General features: G+C 41.5%; 1 protein-coding gene across 1 annotated transcript in view; it reads left to right on the forward strand.

Moving 5' to 3' along the window:
* The first annotated feature begins 431 nt into the window (after window positions 1-431).
* Window positions 432-15,009, forward strand: part of PRKD3 (protein kinase D3) — a 56,220-nt gene continuing 41,642 nt past the window's right edge. Inside the window, exon 1 of the mRNA XM_004582732.4 lies at window positions 432-1,350. Within this exon, the coding sequence (XP_004582789.2) occupies window positions 1,063-1,350 (288 nt within the window). The 5' untranslated portion in view covers window positions 432-1,062. The remainder of the gene's footprint in view (window positions 1,351-15,009) is intronic.

Consider the following 15,009-nt stretch of genomic DNA (forward strand, 5'->3'; position numbering starts at 1 on the left):
ACTAGACTTTTAATGTTAACACTTGATTTATCTGTTAGGAAATTATGCATCTTTTATATAGCTGGGAAATGTGCATTTGATGTAGTCTTACTCTTTTTGGCCTTTTTTCCCCGTGTTTTTGTTATAGTTTCATTGCATAATTGTGGAATAAAAATGTTAATCTTCATCAGTTTAAAATAAAATAACTTTGAAAAGTTTTTATCTTTAAGTTTCAGGTATTAGAAGAGTTCTAGGAGTGTTTTTTGGGAAGGATACTCTTGAAATTGTAAAATATAAATCTAGTAACTAGACAAAAAAATGACTTCCTTTGGATTTTATTAATGAATTATAAACATATGACCAAATATTTACCATTTAAAAATTATGGAAATTCTTTTTAAAATTAGTATCAAATAAATATATTGCACTAAAAAAACCTTTTTAAAAATTCCTTCTAGGCTGTTTCTCAGCATCTACTTGTCTCAGCGGACCCAGTTGTCAAGGAAAATATGCCTGTCCCGTTTGTGAAAACTTTGTGCTTCATAGGAAAGCTCACTTCCCAAAGGGAAAAGGATCTGTGAGGAGGTGATTTAAGGTATGAGTGTTCTCGAAGGCATCTCATCAAATTAATGAACTCTCAAGGACAGGTGCTCAGTAGATCAATCCAAGACATACTATTTTTGAAGCCAGGAAAATTTCATCTTGACAGCAAAACAACTTTTATTTTGTGCTGTGCTTTGAAATGAAAAGGGAGCAGTAAGAATGGACTTAAACTAGGTGAAGATGTTTAGTAAACAAGCAGTGTTACCTGTTCCAAGAAGCTAACTCAGTGATGGTGCATCCTGTGTGGGTCCCTGCTTGTCTCCAGGACTGCCGGCTGGGACTGCCGTGAAGAGCAGTGCCTTCCGTCCTCAGACTCGCAGACAGGACTCACAGGCATGAGTGCTTCAAAAGAGGAAGTCAAGAAGCTGTCAACTAAATTCAAAAGTGCACTTGGGTTTTTTTACTGCTGTTATTTTAATAACCTCTTCATAACCAGTTAAAAAGAACTGACAAATATTTTGAACGATTAAAGAAAGGCAGATGTCTGCAAATAATTCCCCTCCATCCGCACAGAAGTCTGTATTAGCGGCACCTGTTCCTGCTGTGCTTCCAGCGCCTTCTCCGTGTTCCAGTCCCAGGACGGGGCTGTCGGCCCGCCTCTCGAATGGAAGCTTCAGTGCGCCATCACTCACCAACTCTGGAGGCTCCGTGCACACGGTCTCCTTTCTGCTGCAGATTGGCCTCTCGCGGGAGAATGTTACCCTCGAAGCCCAGGAGCTGTCTTTATCCGCCGTCAAGGATCTTGTGTGCTCCATTGTTTATCAAAAGGTACCATCCACGTGATTTATTTGGTAGTTTTTCTAAGTAATGCTGTTTCCACTGCTTCTCTAGAAATTGTGCAAGTAGCAAGTGAACGCATAATCCATCAATAATTTATGCCCTGATTCTTAGCATTTTTGGAAATCCTAATAGACAAGGCCTTAGGCCAAATGTTGGCATTTCAGCATCCAGCTACGCAGGTTTAAATGCCACTTACCCCAGCTGTAAAATACTGTCATTGCATTTATCTCTGAAGAGCGGGAACACCAGGATAAAGTTAAGAGGACACCTGTTAGAAGACAGCAGTTGTTGAGCTGGCATCCTCAGAAGGGCAGGATACAGCAGCAGTGGGGTCCCAGGTCCAGGTGGGATTCTGCTCTTAACCCTTTCCTGCCCTGCAGTTTCTAGCAGTTGTCAAGAGAGATGTTAAGAAGCTATGTAAATTGCTGTTTAATACAACACTCTCTATCGTACAGGAAAATCAGTTTCAAATTTTCAAAATATTTGAGAACTCCTATCTACCCACCAGCTAACCTATACCATTGCCATTCTTTAAGAAGCTTTAGTTAAATGTTTAAATGTCTTTGATCTTGATTCATTGGATGAGACAGTATGTTTTTTGTTTATCGTAAAACTGTCTACATGGATTATATAAATTGGTTATATTTTATTTTTATTGGGGTAAATAGATGCTTTAAATTTGTTTCAGACCAATTTGCAAGCTAAAAATCATCTAACATGTGGATTCAGGTTCTCTATCTTTTTTTAGCTCCTTACAGTTTTTTATGGTTTGTTACCTTCTGATGTGGAAGTAATGAGTGATCCCATAATGTTAGTTTGTGAGAATGACATATACCTCCTGTGTTTTAGCAGCAACTTACTTATGTACAAACAGCCTAAAATAAAAACTAGTTTTACACTTTTGTATCTACTTTTAGTTTCTTCATTGCACATTACAGAAGTTCCCCCCCCCCCCCAAAGTCTTTTTGTAACTGAGATGTAGGCTCTTATTTAAAGGTAATATTTAGATACAATTTGTAACTTTATTGTTTCCTTTTTATATGAGACTTCAGGAATTTACAATCAAATGTTTTGGTGAATTTACTTCTTCAGTTTTCAGTCTTTGGGAATTTTTTACTTTTTATAAAATATTCTAAATGATAGAAAAATTATTTATATTTACCATATTTCATGTTGTCTTAAACTTAGTGTATATTGTCTAGTGGCTTAAGCTAACTTGACTTATTATGAGATTAACTCATTTACTGTCAAGTATACACAAAGGCATACTGATTTTTCATCAGAATTATTCTAGAAGCAGTTTTACTTTATTAAAATAAATGTGAAAAGTAGGTTAACAAGTTAAACTCTTGAGAAAGTGAATTAAGTAATGTATAAGGTAAGAAAAATTATAATACATGAAAAATTAACAAGTGTATCAAGGAATCAGGTAAGGGATAGCTCAAAAAAGGATGACTTGGGTTAGCCTTTATGCACATACAAAACAGTTGTTGATTATGAAAATATCCAACAAAATAGTGACTGAATTTGAATCTACTATTTTGGCTAAAACATACATGTGTAACATGAACATATTACAAATTATTTTTGACATGTACTGGAATCCAAACAGTTTACATATAGTGGAAAAGTTGAACTGGGTACTGGGTGAGCTCAGTTATGTATTTACTCTATGACTGAGTGATTTATCTTCTCTGGATCACAGTTTCTAGATAATCCAGATGGGATAATTTTTCATGTATAATTGTAGATTTGAGATTCTGGATTATTTGATCGAAATCTAATACCTGTTAGAGACAAAGATGAGAAAAGGAGTCTCAAGATGTTAAGGGAACCGATCTTGAGATTCTGGGATTTTATAGAAAGTCTTGTTTGATCTGAAACAGTTCTTGGAGATGGAAAAAAAAACCTTTATCAACTTTTTCCTTTTTTTTAATTTTAGATTTATTTATTTATTTGAAAGAGTTATAGAGAGGGAGAGAAAGAGAGAGAAAAATCTGCCATCCACTGGTTCACTCTCCAAACTGCTGCAGTGACCAGATCTGGACTGGTCTGATGTCAGGAGCTTCCCCGGGGTCTGCCATGTGACAGGCACTTGGGCCGTCCTCCGGGCAGACCTCCACTGCTTGCCCAGGCCAGGAGCAAGGAGCTGGATGGAAAGTGGAACCACTCCCCCTATGTGGGGTGCTACTGTCACCTTAGCCACTGTACCACAGCAGTGACCCCAGCATTTTTGTTTTTATCTCCTCTCTTCTCAGACCAGAATGCCTACTAGTCATCTATTTTCTTTTTTTTAATATAGAGCAATTTGCTCCTCTTTTTGTTTTTAGAATTATTTATTTTATTACAAGGTAATAATATATATATATACATATATATATATATACATATATATACACATATATATACATACAGAGAGGAGGAGAGACAGAGAGGAAGATCCTCCATCCGATGATTCACTCCCAAGTGAGCCGCAACGGGCCGATGCGTGCCGATGCTGGGAACCAGAAACCTCTTCTGGGTCTCCCACGCGGGTGCAGGGTCCCAGTGCATTGGGCCGTCCTCAACTGCTTTCCCAGGCCACAGGCAGGGAGCTGGATGGGAAGTGGAGCTGCTGGGATTAGAACCGGTGTCCATATGGTATCCCAGGGCGTTCAAGGTGAGGACTTTAGCCGCTAGGCCATCGCGCAGGGCCCTAGTCATCTATTTGCATCCAGCTCCAGGTTAACTCTTGTGACTCTGAAATAATTGCTTACATATATGGAAATTATTTTGAACCTCTGTAGCTCTGCCTTTCAAATAAATGAAGGGTTGATTCCATAACCTGGCTATTGTGAATGGTGCTACAGTGAACATGGGTGTGTGAACTCCTCTTTAGCATGCTGATTTCAAATCTTTCATGCAAATACCCAGGAGTGAAATTGCTGCATCCTTTGGAAATTCTGCTCTATTTTCCCATTCTGTTTTCCATAATGGCTGTCACTAATTTACATTACCACAAAGAACATTCCATATTCTTGTCAATAGTTATTTTTAATCTTGTCAGTAATTTCAATTTGGATCTCCCTAACGATTAATGATGCAGTTTTGCATTTATCTGCTGCTTGTGTGTCATCTTTTCAGAAATATCTGTTAAAGTCCTTGCTCATTTTAAATGATTGTCTTGATTATAGAGTTGTTTGAGTTCAGTACATTTTTTGTATCAGATGTAAGGCCTGCAAGTATTTTCTGCTAATCCATAGGTTGCCTCTTAACTGTTTCCTTTGTTGTGCATACACATTCTTATCTGATATGCAGAAGTTTTCTTCTCTAAAGTGTTTTTGAGAAAGTCATGGTTCTTTATTTTCATGAAATCCTGTATCTTTCTTATGTATGACAGTTTTGTGTTGTCTAAAATTTTTGCCAAAATGAAGATAACAAAAGATCCACCCAGTGTTTTGTCTGGGAAGTTTTATAATTTCAGTTCTTACCGTTGTATCTGTGACCTGGAACCACAAACCATGTGGCTTAAATAATAGGAGTCTTATCTTCTTGAAGTTCTGGAGCCTGGAAATTTAAGATCAAAGTTTGCAGTTACGTTTCCACGAGGGAGAATCTGTTTCTTGTGTCATTCTAGCTTCTGGTGGCCTCAGGTGTCCATTGGCTCTTTGCCACCGGGGTCCTTTGCTATTGCCAAGGAGTTGGCCTAGAGACCTCTTCACTCTGAGCGACCATCTGTGCAGGCCTGTCGCCTGCCCTCCACAGGGCTCTGTGCTGCAGACCCTGGTGCTGGCATTTGCAGGAGCAGATTCCTCAGGCCCACTGACCAGTTTTGAGGCAACAAACGCCTTCCAACACTGACCCATAAAAAGGTGTTTTTTTTAACTAAAAACAAAAAAAATCTGCTCCACTTCCAATCCAGCTTCCTGCTAATTGACTGCAAGAAGCAGTGGAAGATACTCACCCCTCCTTCCCCCAGTGCTTGGGCCGGAACATCCATTTGGAAATCCTGGAAGAAGCTCCTGGCAGCTGGCTTCAACCCAGCCCAGTCTCAGCTTTGTCACCGTTTGGGAGTGAGCTAAAACTGAAAATTTTTTTCTGTCTCTCCCTCTCTGTAACTCTGCCTTTCAAATAAATAAATAAATCTTAAAACAAAATAAATTTAAATTTTTAACTTTACTTTTCCAGTCTGTGTTCTGTAGGCTGCAAAAGCCATTTATCAGTTGTAGTAAGTCTGAGTTCTTGATCTGCTGGCTGTCAGGTCTGAGGGCTACCAGTACCTATCTTGGGTGGATCCTGTAGGATGCCACGTTGTTGCAGTTCACTGAGTCAGAAATGAGTTCACTCCCAGCTCAGTGCATGCACAGTCCTAACCCATAGCTCTTGCCTCCTTAAAATGGCGCCCATTATGGCTCTAGATGAACTGGGCTGTGCAATCCACCCTGTTCCCGCACTGCCTGTCTGGGTCCTGCTGCTCTGTCTGTGCTCCTGGTCAAATCAAGCAGACCAGCAGGACGAGCAGTTCTTTGTCTGGGTTCACCTCTGGAGCTCCTGGTAAATGTCCTTTCCCGCCTGGTTGCTAGTGGAGTTCTGGCTGCCGGTGGAGTTCAGATAGCCGTTTGCTGAATGCTGCTGGGGTATCAGTCACTGCAACACCACATCGTTATGTCTGCTGCTTTCCTGTGTCTGTCAGTCTCCGGGTACCCCTCTGCTGTGTTCTTTCCTCTTCTGTTTCCTGGAATGTGCTGTGTCTGCTTCACACTGGCTAATATTTCTCTGTCTGTTTGAACATGTCCTTACGCTGTTCCGCCATCTTGATTCTCCACCCACCCCATTGTATTTTTTTTTTAAGATTTATTTTTATTACAAAGTCAGATATACAGAGAGGAGGAGAGACAGAGAGGAAGATCTTCCATCCGATGATTCACTCACCAAGTGAGCCGCAACAGCCGGTGCTGCACTGATCCGAAGCCGGGAACCAGGAACCTCCGGGTCTCCCACATGGGTGCAGTGTCCCAATGCATTGGGCCATCCTTGACTGCCCTCCCAGGCCACAAGCAGGGAGCTGGATGGGAAGTGGAGCTGCCAGGATTAGAACCGGCGCCCATATGGGATCCCGGTGTGTTTAAGGCGAGGACCTTAGCCACTAGGCCACGCAGCTGGGCCCACCCCATTGTATTTTAACGTTCATCAAATTGATTGTAATTGTCCTCTAGCTGTTAGCTCTTTGAGGCCAGATAGGCCACAGTGGGTACTCATTTACTACCCATTGGTTGAAAAAAGAAGGAATTCATATAAAGCAGTATAATACTGTAAATTAAAAGTGTGGGTTGGGCCCAGTGCGGTAACCTGGTGGCTAAAGTTCTCACACTGCACGCACTGGGATCCCATATGGGTTGCAGTTTGTGCCCTGGCGGCCTCACTTCCCATCCAACTCCCTGCTTGTGGCTTGGGAAAGCAGTCAAGGACAGCCCAAAACCTTGGGACCCTGCACCCACGTGAGAGACCCGGAAGAGGCTCTGGGTTCCTGTCTTCGGATCATCACAGCCCCAGCCGTTGTGGCCACTTGGGGAGACCTGACAGCCAGCAGATCAAGAACTCTAGTAGTGGCACATCAAGCGCCATTTCTTACAGTGTGGCAAAACTTTTTCCCAAATTATTTTTCCTATTAATGGTTTATTTGGGACTCCTTTTCCTCTGAAAGTGTTACTCTAGAGTGTGTCTGGGATAAAAAGTAGTAAAAAGCATACTTATAAAATCTGAAAATTAGAGAAAGGGGAGAAGAAATAAGCTCTGAAAATTGCAGTTACACACAACTTTTTGAAAGCTTTATTTTCTTTGAAAGATGTATTTTTATTGGAAAGGCAGATGTACAGAGATGAGAAAAGGCAGAGAGGAAGATCTGTCTACTGATTCACTCCCCAAGTGGATGCAACGGCTGGTGCCAAGCCAATCTGAAGCCAGGAGCCAGGAGCTTCTTCTGGGTGTCCCATGCCAGTGCAGGGTCTCAAGGCTTTGGGCCGTCCTCCACTGGTTTCCCAAGCCACAAGCAGGGAGCTGAATGGGAAGCGGGACTGCCGGGCTGCAAACTGCCACCCATACGGGATCCCACTGCGTGCAGTGCAAGGACTTTAGCCATTAGGCTACCGTGCTGGGAACCAAAAATTTATTTGTTTTTATTGGAAAGTCAGATTTATGGAGAGGAGAGACAGAAAGATCTTCCATCTGGTTGTTCATTCCTCAAATGGCAGTAATGGCCACAGCTGAGTCAAGCTGATGCCAGGAGCTTCTTCCAGGTCTCTTACATGGGTGCATGATGCCAAAGCTTTGGGCCATCCTCGACTGTTTTCCCAGGCCGTAACTAGGAAACAGGATGGGAAGTGGAGCAACCAGGACATCAACCAGCATCCATATAGAATCCCAGTGCATGCAAGGCTAAGAGTTAGCCATGAGCCATCACACCGGGCTCTTACATACAAATATAAACAGAATAGATGCCAAATGAGGCATGACAAATTAAAAGACATCATTCCCCTCAAAAAATTGATTTTAGAAAAAAGGTTTTGCAGTTGAAGTGGTATTAATATTGGAATTCACTTATTACTTGACACTGAGATAAATTTTATAGGAATTAAAGATTAGATATTATGAAAACACAAACTTAGGAGAAGTTCTTATGACACAAGCTCGATCTTGAACGGTGGGATCAATTTCAGATCAATGAAAGTGAACACTGCGGGAAAGTGGTTTACAGATTTTATTACTCAAAATTATATACTTATCAAAAATAGAAAATTAGGGAACTATTATAGCAAGTATTATCTAAAATTAATGTGTTCTGTAAAGAGCTTATGTATTAAACCACTGCATTCCTAGTATATATTTGGTTAAATGATAAAAAGGTGTATTACATACACTAGTAAGTAATTGTAGGGGAAATGTCCAAAATATTAATTTTATAATAAGTACAAACTAGATATCACGTATTCAGTTCGGGAAAACAAGACTAGTATTCTCAGTGTAAGGGAAAGTATGATAAAAATCCTATGGAAACAAAAATGCAGGACTCATCTTTTCAGTTAAAAACTGGATCACAGTCTAACAAATATAACATAAAACACACTGTTTGTTTCCCCAAGTAAACTTTTTGTTTTTTTAAACCAACAGATCAGCTTCAAGTTGGGCTTTGCTTAAAAGCTAGATGTGACCAGTAGTGGTCAGTCAGTTTTGACTTTCATCCAGTTCCGTGACACATCTCCAGGACTGGGCTGGGGTGGAGTTTCTTGTATTGTTCTTCGCATTAGCCAAAACTCAGCCTTCTGTTTTCTAAGCTTTGAAGGTTTCCAGCATTGCAATTTTTGCTGCTTTATTTTTCTATATCCTTGAAGGTACCTTACTTGTTAAACTTTTTGTGGGGGATGCATTTTGCCTGCTGTTCCTACTGAAAACTTGGTACTGCAGGCAATCTGTTGGTAATTATTTTCATTGATAAAATGATTTATGTTTGTCAGAACTGCAAAGAGAAAATCAATAAGCAGGTAAGTAGCAATATTCTCCCTCCTGGGTGGGGTACCTTCGTTGTACTAGTTTGTGCCCACAAGTTTGGAGTGGTGGAAACTTAGTGGAGCTGTTTCTTCCTGGATTGTGAAAATGGCCACATTCTCCTAGAATGCTCGAAATTCTTCAAAGTTACTGCGTAAGCACATCAATGAGCTCGTTCCCATTCCACATGAGAATGTGGGTTATGGCTTATACTGTTGTATTAGCAAATAGTACAGTGTTTCTGTGCAATTTTAGTGTGTTACACTACATTAAGCATGATTCTGACCCAGAGAGATTTTGAACCCCTAAAGGAGGAGACACTGGATAATGTCTGGAGGTAGGCCCAGGATGCCAAGATGCTGCCTCATCTCACCATTTCTTAAGAGGCAGACTTCTTTAGTACAATGGTAGGATCTCAAAAGGTTAGAGAATGTTAAGTATCTCTTAGATTAAAATCTTCTAAATGTGACTTGTAGCATTTTTATTTAAGAAGAGTACACAGTTTCCACAGTTTGGATGTAGTTAATACAATATACATTTCTCTTATTAGATTCTTGGAGAGCAAAAACAACACAAACCAAATCTCTCCCTTTTAGAGGTTTGTAAACTGAAAGGCGTGTGTATTTCCTGATTTCAAACACACAGAGAAATAGTGGGACTGGCACAAAGAAGAACCAGAAAAGCACACAGTGTGAGCAGCAGTAAGTGCTGATCTGGTTGGACCTGGGAGGCCTCTTCCAACAGAGTTAGAGTGTGCAGAGAGTGTGGGTCCAAAGCCTGGCCCACCCAACAGTGATGGTTCATGCATGGATTCCCACTGTTGAAATCACATTGGTTTCATTATTGTTGCATGTTTGGGGGGGAATAGTATTACCCACAGTAATTTTGATATCCAGGAGAAAAACTGAGATTATAGAATTTTACTACATCATTTTCTTGGGGCCTTTTTTTAATGATAACCCTTTCCAATTTGAAGTTTTGATCATTGATTTATTGGTTTTGTCATCCTTGAAGATAAGATCATAATACATACATACCTTCATGAAGAATTATGGTAGTCAAATATAAAGCCTTTAATATGTATCTCACAGATAATTCATGGTCAAAATAGTAATACTTGTAATTCGAAAGTCTAAATCTGGAAGGATAATTTATCTAGCATAGAGTTCTAAAATTTTTGGCGTGTATCAAAGTATGTATAATAGCCTGCTAGTGCCCTTATGTTGGTTTGTTTCTGCTTTCTGATTTTATTTTTTGACATGACAAACTGTTAAAAAAGTAGATTAAATGTTTATTTTATTGAATGGCTGAGATTACTAGTTTTAGGAATTTCTGTATACAAGACATTCTGTGTGAGGCGTTCTGTAGAATTTCTGATCTGTGTTGATATCAGTGAATGTGAACTTCCCGCCTTCTTTCATACTGCCAAGAGACTTAGAAGATGCCACTAAAATCTGCTGCTACTGAATACTGAGTGAACACAGTAGCCGTAATGGGACTGAAAAAGGAAATTGGTAGATAACATTTCATTTTAAGTTGTAATTATACTTACTGAAATTGAAATTATTCTGGCCAAAGCTGATTGCTCTGACTTAAAACATTTGATTTGGCTTTGACTACTTACATGAAACTAGATCTGAAGGGGCTTTGCTTATATTCTTAATTTGGGAGTGATTTTGGTCTATTCTTTAACTGCAAATACATTGTCTTCGTATTGGGTATAGTGTCAGATTCTGTCAAAGTGAAAACCCAGCTGTATCTTTTGTTCTTTAGAAATCAGTTTTTGCTCTTTGTTCTCGCTACCCTCTTCCCTCCAACACAGTTCTGTTGCAGGAGCTTGCTGGTATCATACTCTGTAGTTCTCTGGTTTTTTTTCTTTTTTTGTAGATCAGTGTCAGACAGTCATTGCTCATCTGGAGAGTCAAACAGGATGAATTCTTTTTAAAATTCTGCTGAATTAAAAGATTAACACCTTGGCTAGAACACAAGGTCCCAGAATATTTGAATTATGGATAATCAGAACTAAAAACGAGAGAAAAAAATGAATAAAAGTTGTTCTGGTTTGTGTTTAAAAGGCGTTCAGTGAAGAACTCTTTTGGTATAAGGGACTCTAAAAACAGAATTGAAAAGCATATTTGTTTTTGTGCAAAAAAAATTTGAAATCAGTACATTAGCTTTTTCATAAACTGTTTCCATGAACTTAACTTGAAAACCTTTCAGATAGTCTTATCTAGAAAATTCTGAGTTGGAAACAAATGATAAAAGTTAATCAATTCAAATCTTTGTTGAGTAATTTTTTTTTTTAAAGATTTATTCCATTTTTGTTACAAAGTCAGATATACTGAAAGGAGGAGAGACAGAGAGGAAGTGGAGCTGCCGGGATTAGAACCAGCGGCCATATGCAATCAAGGCGAGGACTTTAGCCACTAGGCCACGCTGCTGAGCCCTGAGTAATTTTTTTAAAAAGATATATTTATTTTAATAGGAGAGGCAGATTAACTGAGAGGAGAGACAGAAAGGTCTTCTACTGTTGGTTCACCCCAAGTGGCTGTGATGGCCACTAGAGCAGAGCTGATCTGGAACCAGGAGCTTCTTCCAGGTCTCCTATGTGGGAGCAAGGTCCCAAGGCTTTGGGCCATCTTCTACTTTCCCAGGCCACAAGCAGAGAGCTGGATGGGAAGTGGAGCTGGAACATGAACCAGTGCCTATAATGGGATACTGGCACATGCAAAGTGAGGATTTAGCCACTGCAGTTTTTTCGGACTCAAGCCTATATAGAGACAGCCATTGGCCTGGCACAGTAGCCTCGTGGCCAAAGTTCTCACCTCGTATGCACAGGGATCCCGTAGGGGTGCCAGTTCGTATCCTGGCTGCCCCACTTCCCTTCTAGCTCCATGCTTGTGACTTGGTAAAGCAGTAGAGGATGGCCCAAAGCTTTGGGATCCTATACTCTTGTGGAAGAGCAGGAAGAGGCTCGAGGCTCTGGGCTTTAGATGGGCTCAGCTCTTGCCGTTGCAGCGCTTGCTTAGTGACCCATCAGATGGAAACTCTCTCTGTCTCTCCTTTTCTCTCTCTAAATCTTCCTTTGCAATAGAAGATAAACACATCTTTTTTTAAGAGACAGCCATTAAGATTCTGCAATTAAATACTTTCCAAACATTGATGCTTAATTAATACTAGTTTTGTTTCTAGGATATTTATTAATACAAAATCATCTGCTTGACATTCAACAAATTATTTAGTAAGTACTTGTTAACTAAGTTTTGAGTGCTTGGGTATTCAGGCAAGAATGTAAAAATAGTATCTCTACTCATATGAAATTTACTTACCATGATGCAATTTATGCTTTAAAAGATTTATTCTGGGGCTCAGCGTGAAAGCCTAGTGGCTAAATCCTTGCTTTGCATCTGCTGGGATCCCACATGGGTGCTGATTGGTATCCCGGCTGCTCCACTTCCCATCCAGCTCCCTGCTTGTGGCCTGGGAAAGCAGTAGAGGGTGGCCCAAAACCTTGACACCCTGCTATCACGTGGAAGACCTGAAAGAAGCTCCTGGTTCCAGATCAGCTCAGCTCTGATGGGTGAACCTGTACCCATGTGGGAGACCTAGAGGAGGCCCCTGGTTCCTGGCTTTGGATTAGCTCAGCTCCAGTCATTGCAGCCACTTGGGGAGTGAACCAGCAGAAGGAAGATCTATCTTTCTGTATCTCCTTGGCTCTGTATAGCTGCCTTTCCAATAGTCAAATTTTTACTGTGGATATAATTGTATGATTTAAAATTCATTTGAGTAACTCATACTATCAAAGTAAGGGCATATGAAACACCTGTGGTGCTCAGCGGGAGAACTGGGACTGAGGGTGGGCTGGGCTGAGCCAGGCTGCAGGTCCTGCTGGTGAATGCTGAAACTGGGAGTGGGCCATCTCAGATTGGATCACAGCACCTGCCTGCAAGTGCGGGACCTAGGGGCTGGGCGCAAGCCTGATAGGGGAACTTTCTGGATTCCTGTGCCGAGTGAAGGGTTCCACTGGTGAGTGTGTGAGCTGGGACTGGGGGCAACCCAGTCTGGACAGGGCTGCAGTACCTGTCAACCATCAGGGACTGTTACACCCTCTGGTGCGAGAGAGCCAGCCAGACTAGGCTGCTGCACAGTGCTGGCAAGTGCCAAGACTGGGTATAAGTCATGTCAGGCTGGACTACAGTACCCCCTGAAAGGCACAAGATCCGGCTGGGGCTGGGAGTGGGTGGTAGCAGGCCCAGTAGGGAAATATGTGGGCACTGTCTTGCTGGACTGCAGCTTCCACTGGTGAGCATTAGAGCCAGGGCTGGGGGTGGGCCAGGCAGGACAAGACACCAGTGCCTGTCAACATGTATGTGGACAGGTCAGGCTGAGTTAAGCTGTAGTACCCATGAGTATACATGATATCCAGATGTGATGCAGGATGAACCAGCTAGGCTGCAGCAAATACTGGAACACACAAAACTACACCTGGGAATAGCCTCATGGGAGTTATTGGAGGTCACCCCAACTAGGCTGTGGCATACACTGGTGTGAGTGAATATGGGGCCTGTGACAGGCTGGGCTGGGCTAGACCGCAATATCCATCAGTGATGTGAGAGATGGGGCTGGGGACGGAACTGACCAGGAAGCTGCATGCATCAGTATGTGTGTTGGCTGGTTCTTACTGAATTGGACCCTAGCTGGCACACACAAGTCAGATCTAAAATCACTTCAGGGAAGGTTTCTTGGAGGACTGCCCAACTAGACTGCTGGGCTCAAACTCCGGCCACAGGAAAAATCACAGTATATGTGATCCAACCTTGGAATGCATGGGTGGGGACTGGGCCTCAGTTACTGATGCCTCTGCAGTAGACAGCATGCCCAGATGCATAAGGAGTACATGACAGCCAGCTCACCTAGACCAGCAGAGGACATCAAGTGCCTTGTCAGAGGATAGAAAGCAGAACAGTTTGGACCATTATTCTAGCCAAGCTTTACAGTAATTGCCTAGATATATGGATGTACACTGTGATGGGTTTGGATATCCAGTATACCTTGGAAAGCAAACCCAGGTTGAGATTTCCTCAACCCTGGTGCACTCTTCCCCATATTAGGGTCTCTACGGCGTCATCACATCACCATCCCCACCCTTGGGTGCGAATGTAGTTTTACAGCAAGAAGCATCCCCATCTCCCACTGCGGACACAGGAGAAAAAAAAATAAAAGGAACATCTGTCCCATCTACTTTTTTTCATACCTCAATCTTTCCCTCCTAATTAGAGGCCCCAATGGACATACATCCATCTCAACTATGTAAACAATAGTTGCAAACTTTTGTAAAACTTGCAGAAAACCTTGCAAACTTCCTACTTTGTCAAAAAAAAATTTAAGATTTGTTTATTTTTATTTGGAAGGCAGATTTATAGAGAGGAGAGACAGAGGAGAGGTCCCCAAATAGCCACAAGGGCAAGATCTGAGCTGATCCAAAGCCAGGAGCCAGGAGCTTCCTCTGGCTCTCCCACACAAGTGCAGGGTCTCAAGGCTTTGGGCCACCCGTCTGCTGCTTTCCCAGGCCAAAAAAAAAAAAAAAGGAACTGGATAGGAAGTGGAGTGGCTGAGATCTGAATTGGTGCCCAGATGGGATGCCGGTGCCTGTTACGCCACTGTGCTGACCCCTTCATCTAACATTTACTTACAGAATTTCAATGGCAGGAACTCAGAACTGTTCTTAAAGAACTCTCAAAATAAGTATTGTTTGAAAGAATTTTGTTAATACTGAACACTCACTTAAAATAATATAAAAAGTAGCTTCAATAAGGTGATTATAAAGTTTTTTTTTTAATCATTGATGGACTGTTGAAGGCAAAAGCAAAGACTGCTTGAAATGAGCAGAGGCTGCATAAGGGTCGAAATTTGGTAACTTTGTGATGCAATTCTTACTTTCCTGTATAGACTGGGAAAGACCATTTTGCACAATCAGGAGGAATCATTGGCCCATCCTAAAGAAAGCAAACCCAGAAATGCATGCAGGCTGGGAACTGAGGATGCCAAACTAAAGCCTTTGCCTTCCCCCTGGCAAGATCTTTTCACTGTTTTCTTTCATTTCCTCTTTTTTTTTTAAAGAAGGCT

This window comes from Ochotona princeps, chromosome 8, assembly GCF_030435755.1.
Source record: "Ochotona princeps isolate mOchPri1 chromosome 8, mOchPri1.hap1, whole genome shotgun sequence".
NCBI classification, from domain to species: domain Eukaryota; kingdom Metazoa; phylum Chordata; class Mammalia; order Lagomorpha; family Ochotonidae; genus Ochotona; species Ochotona princeps.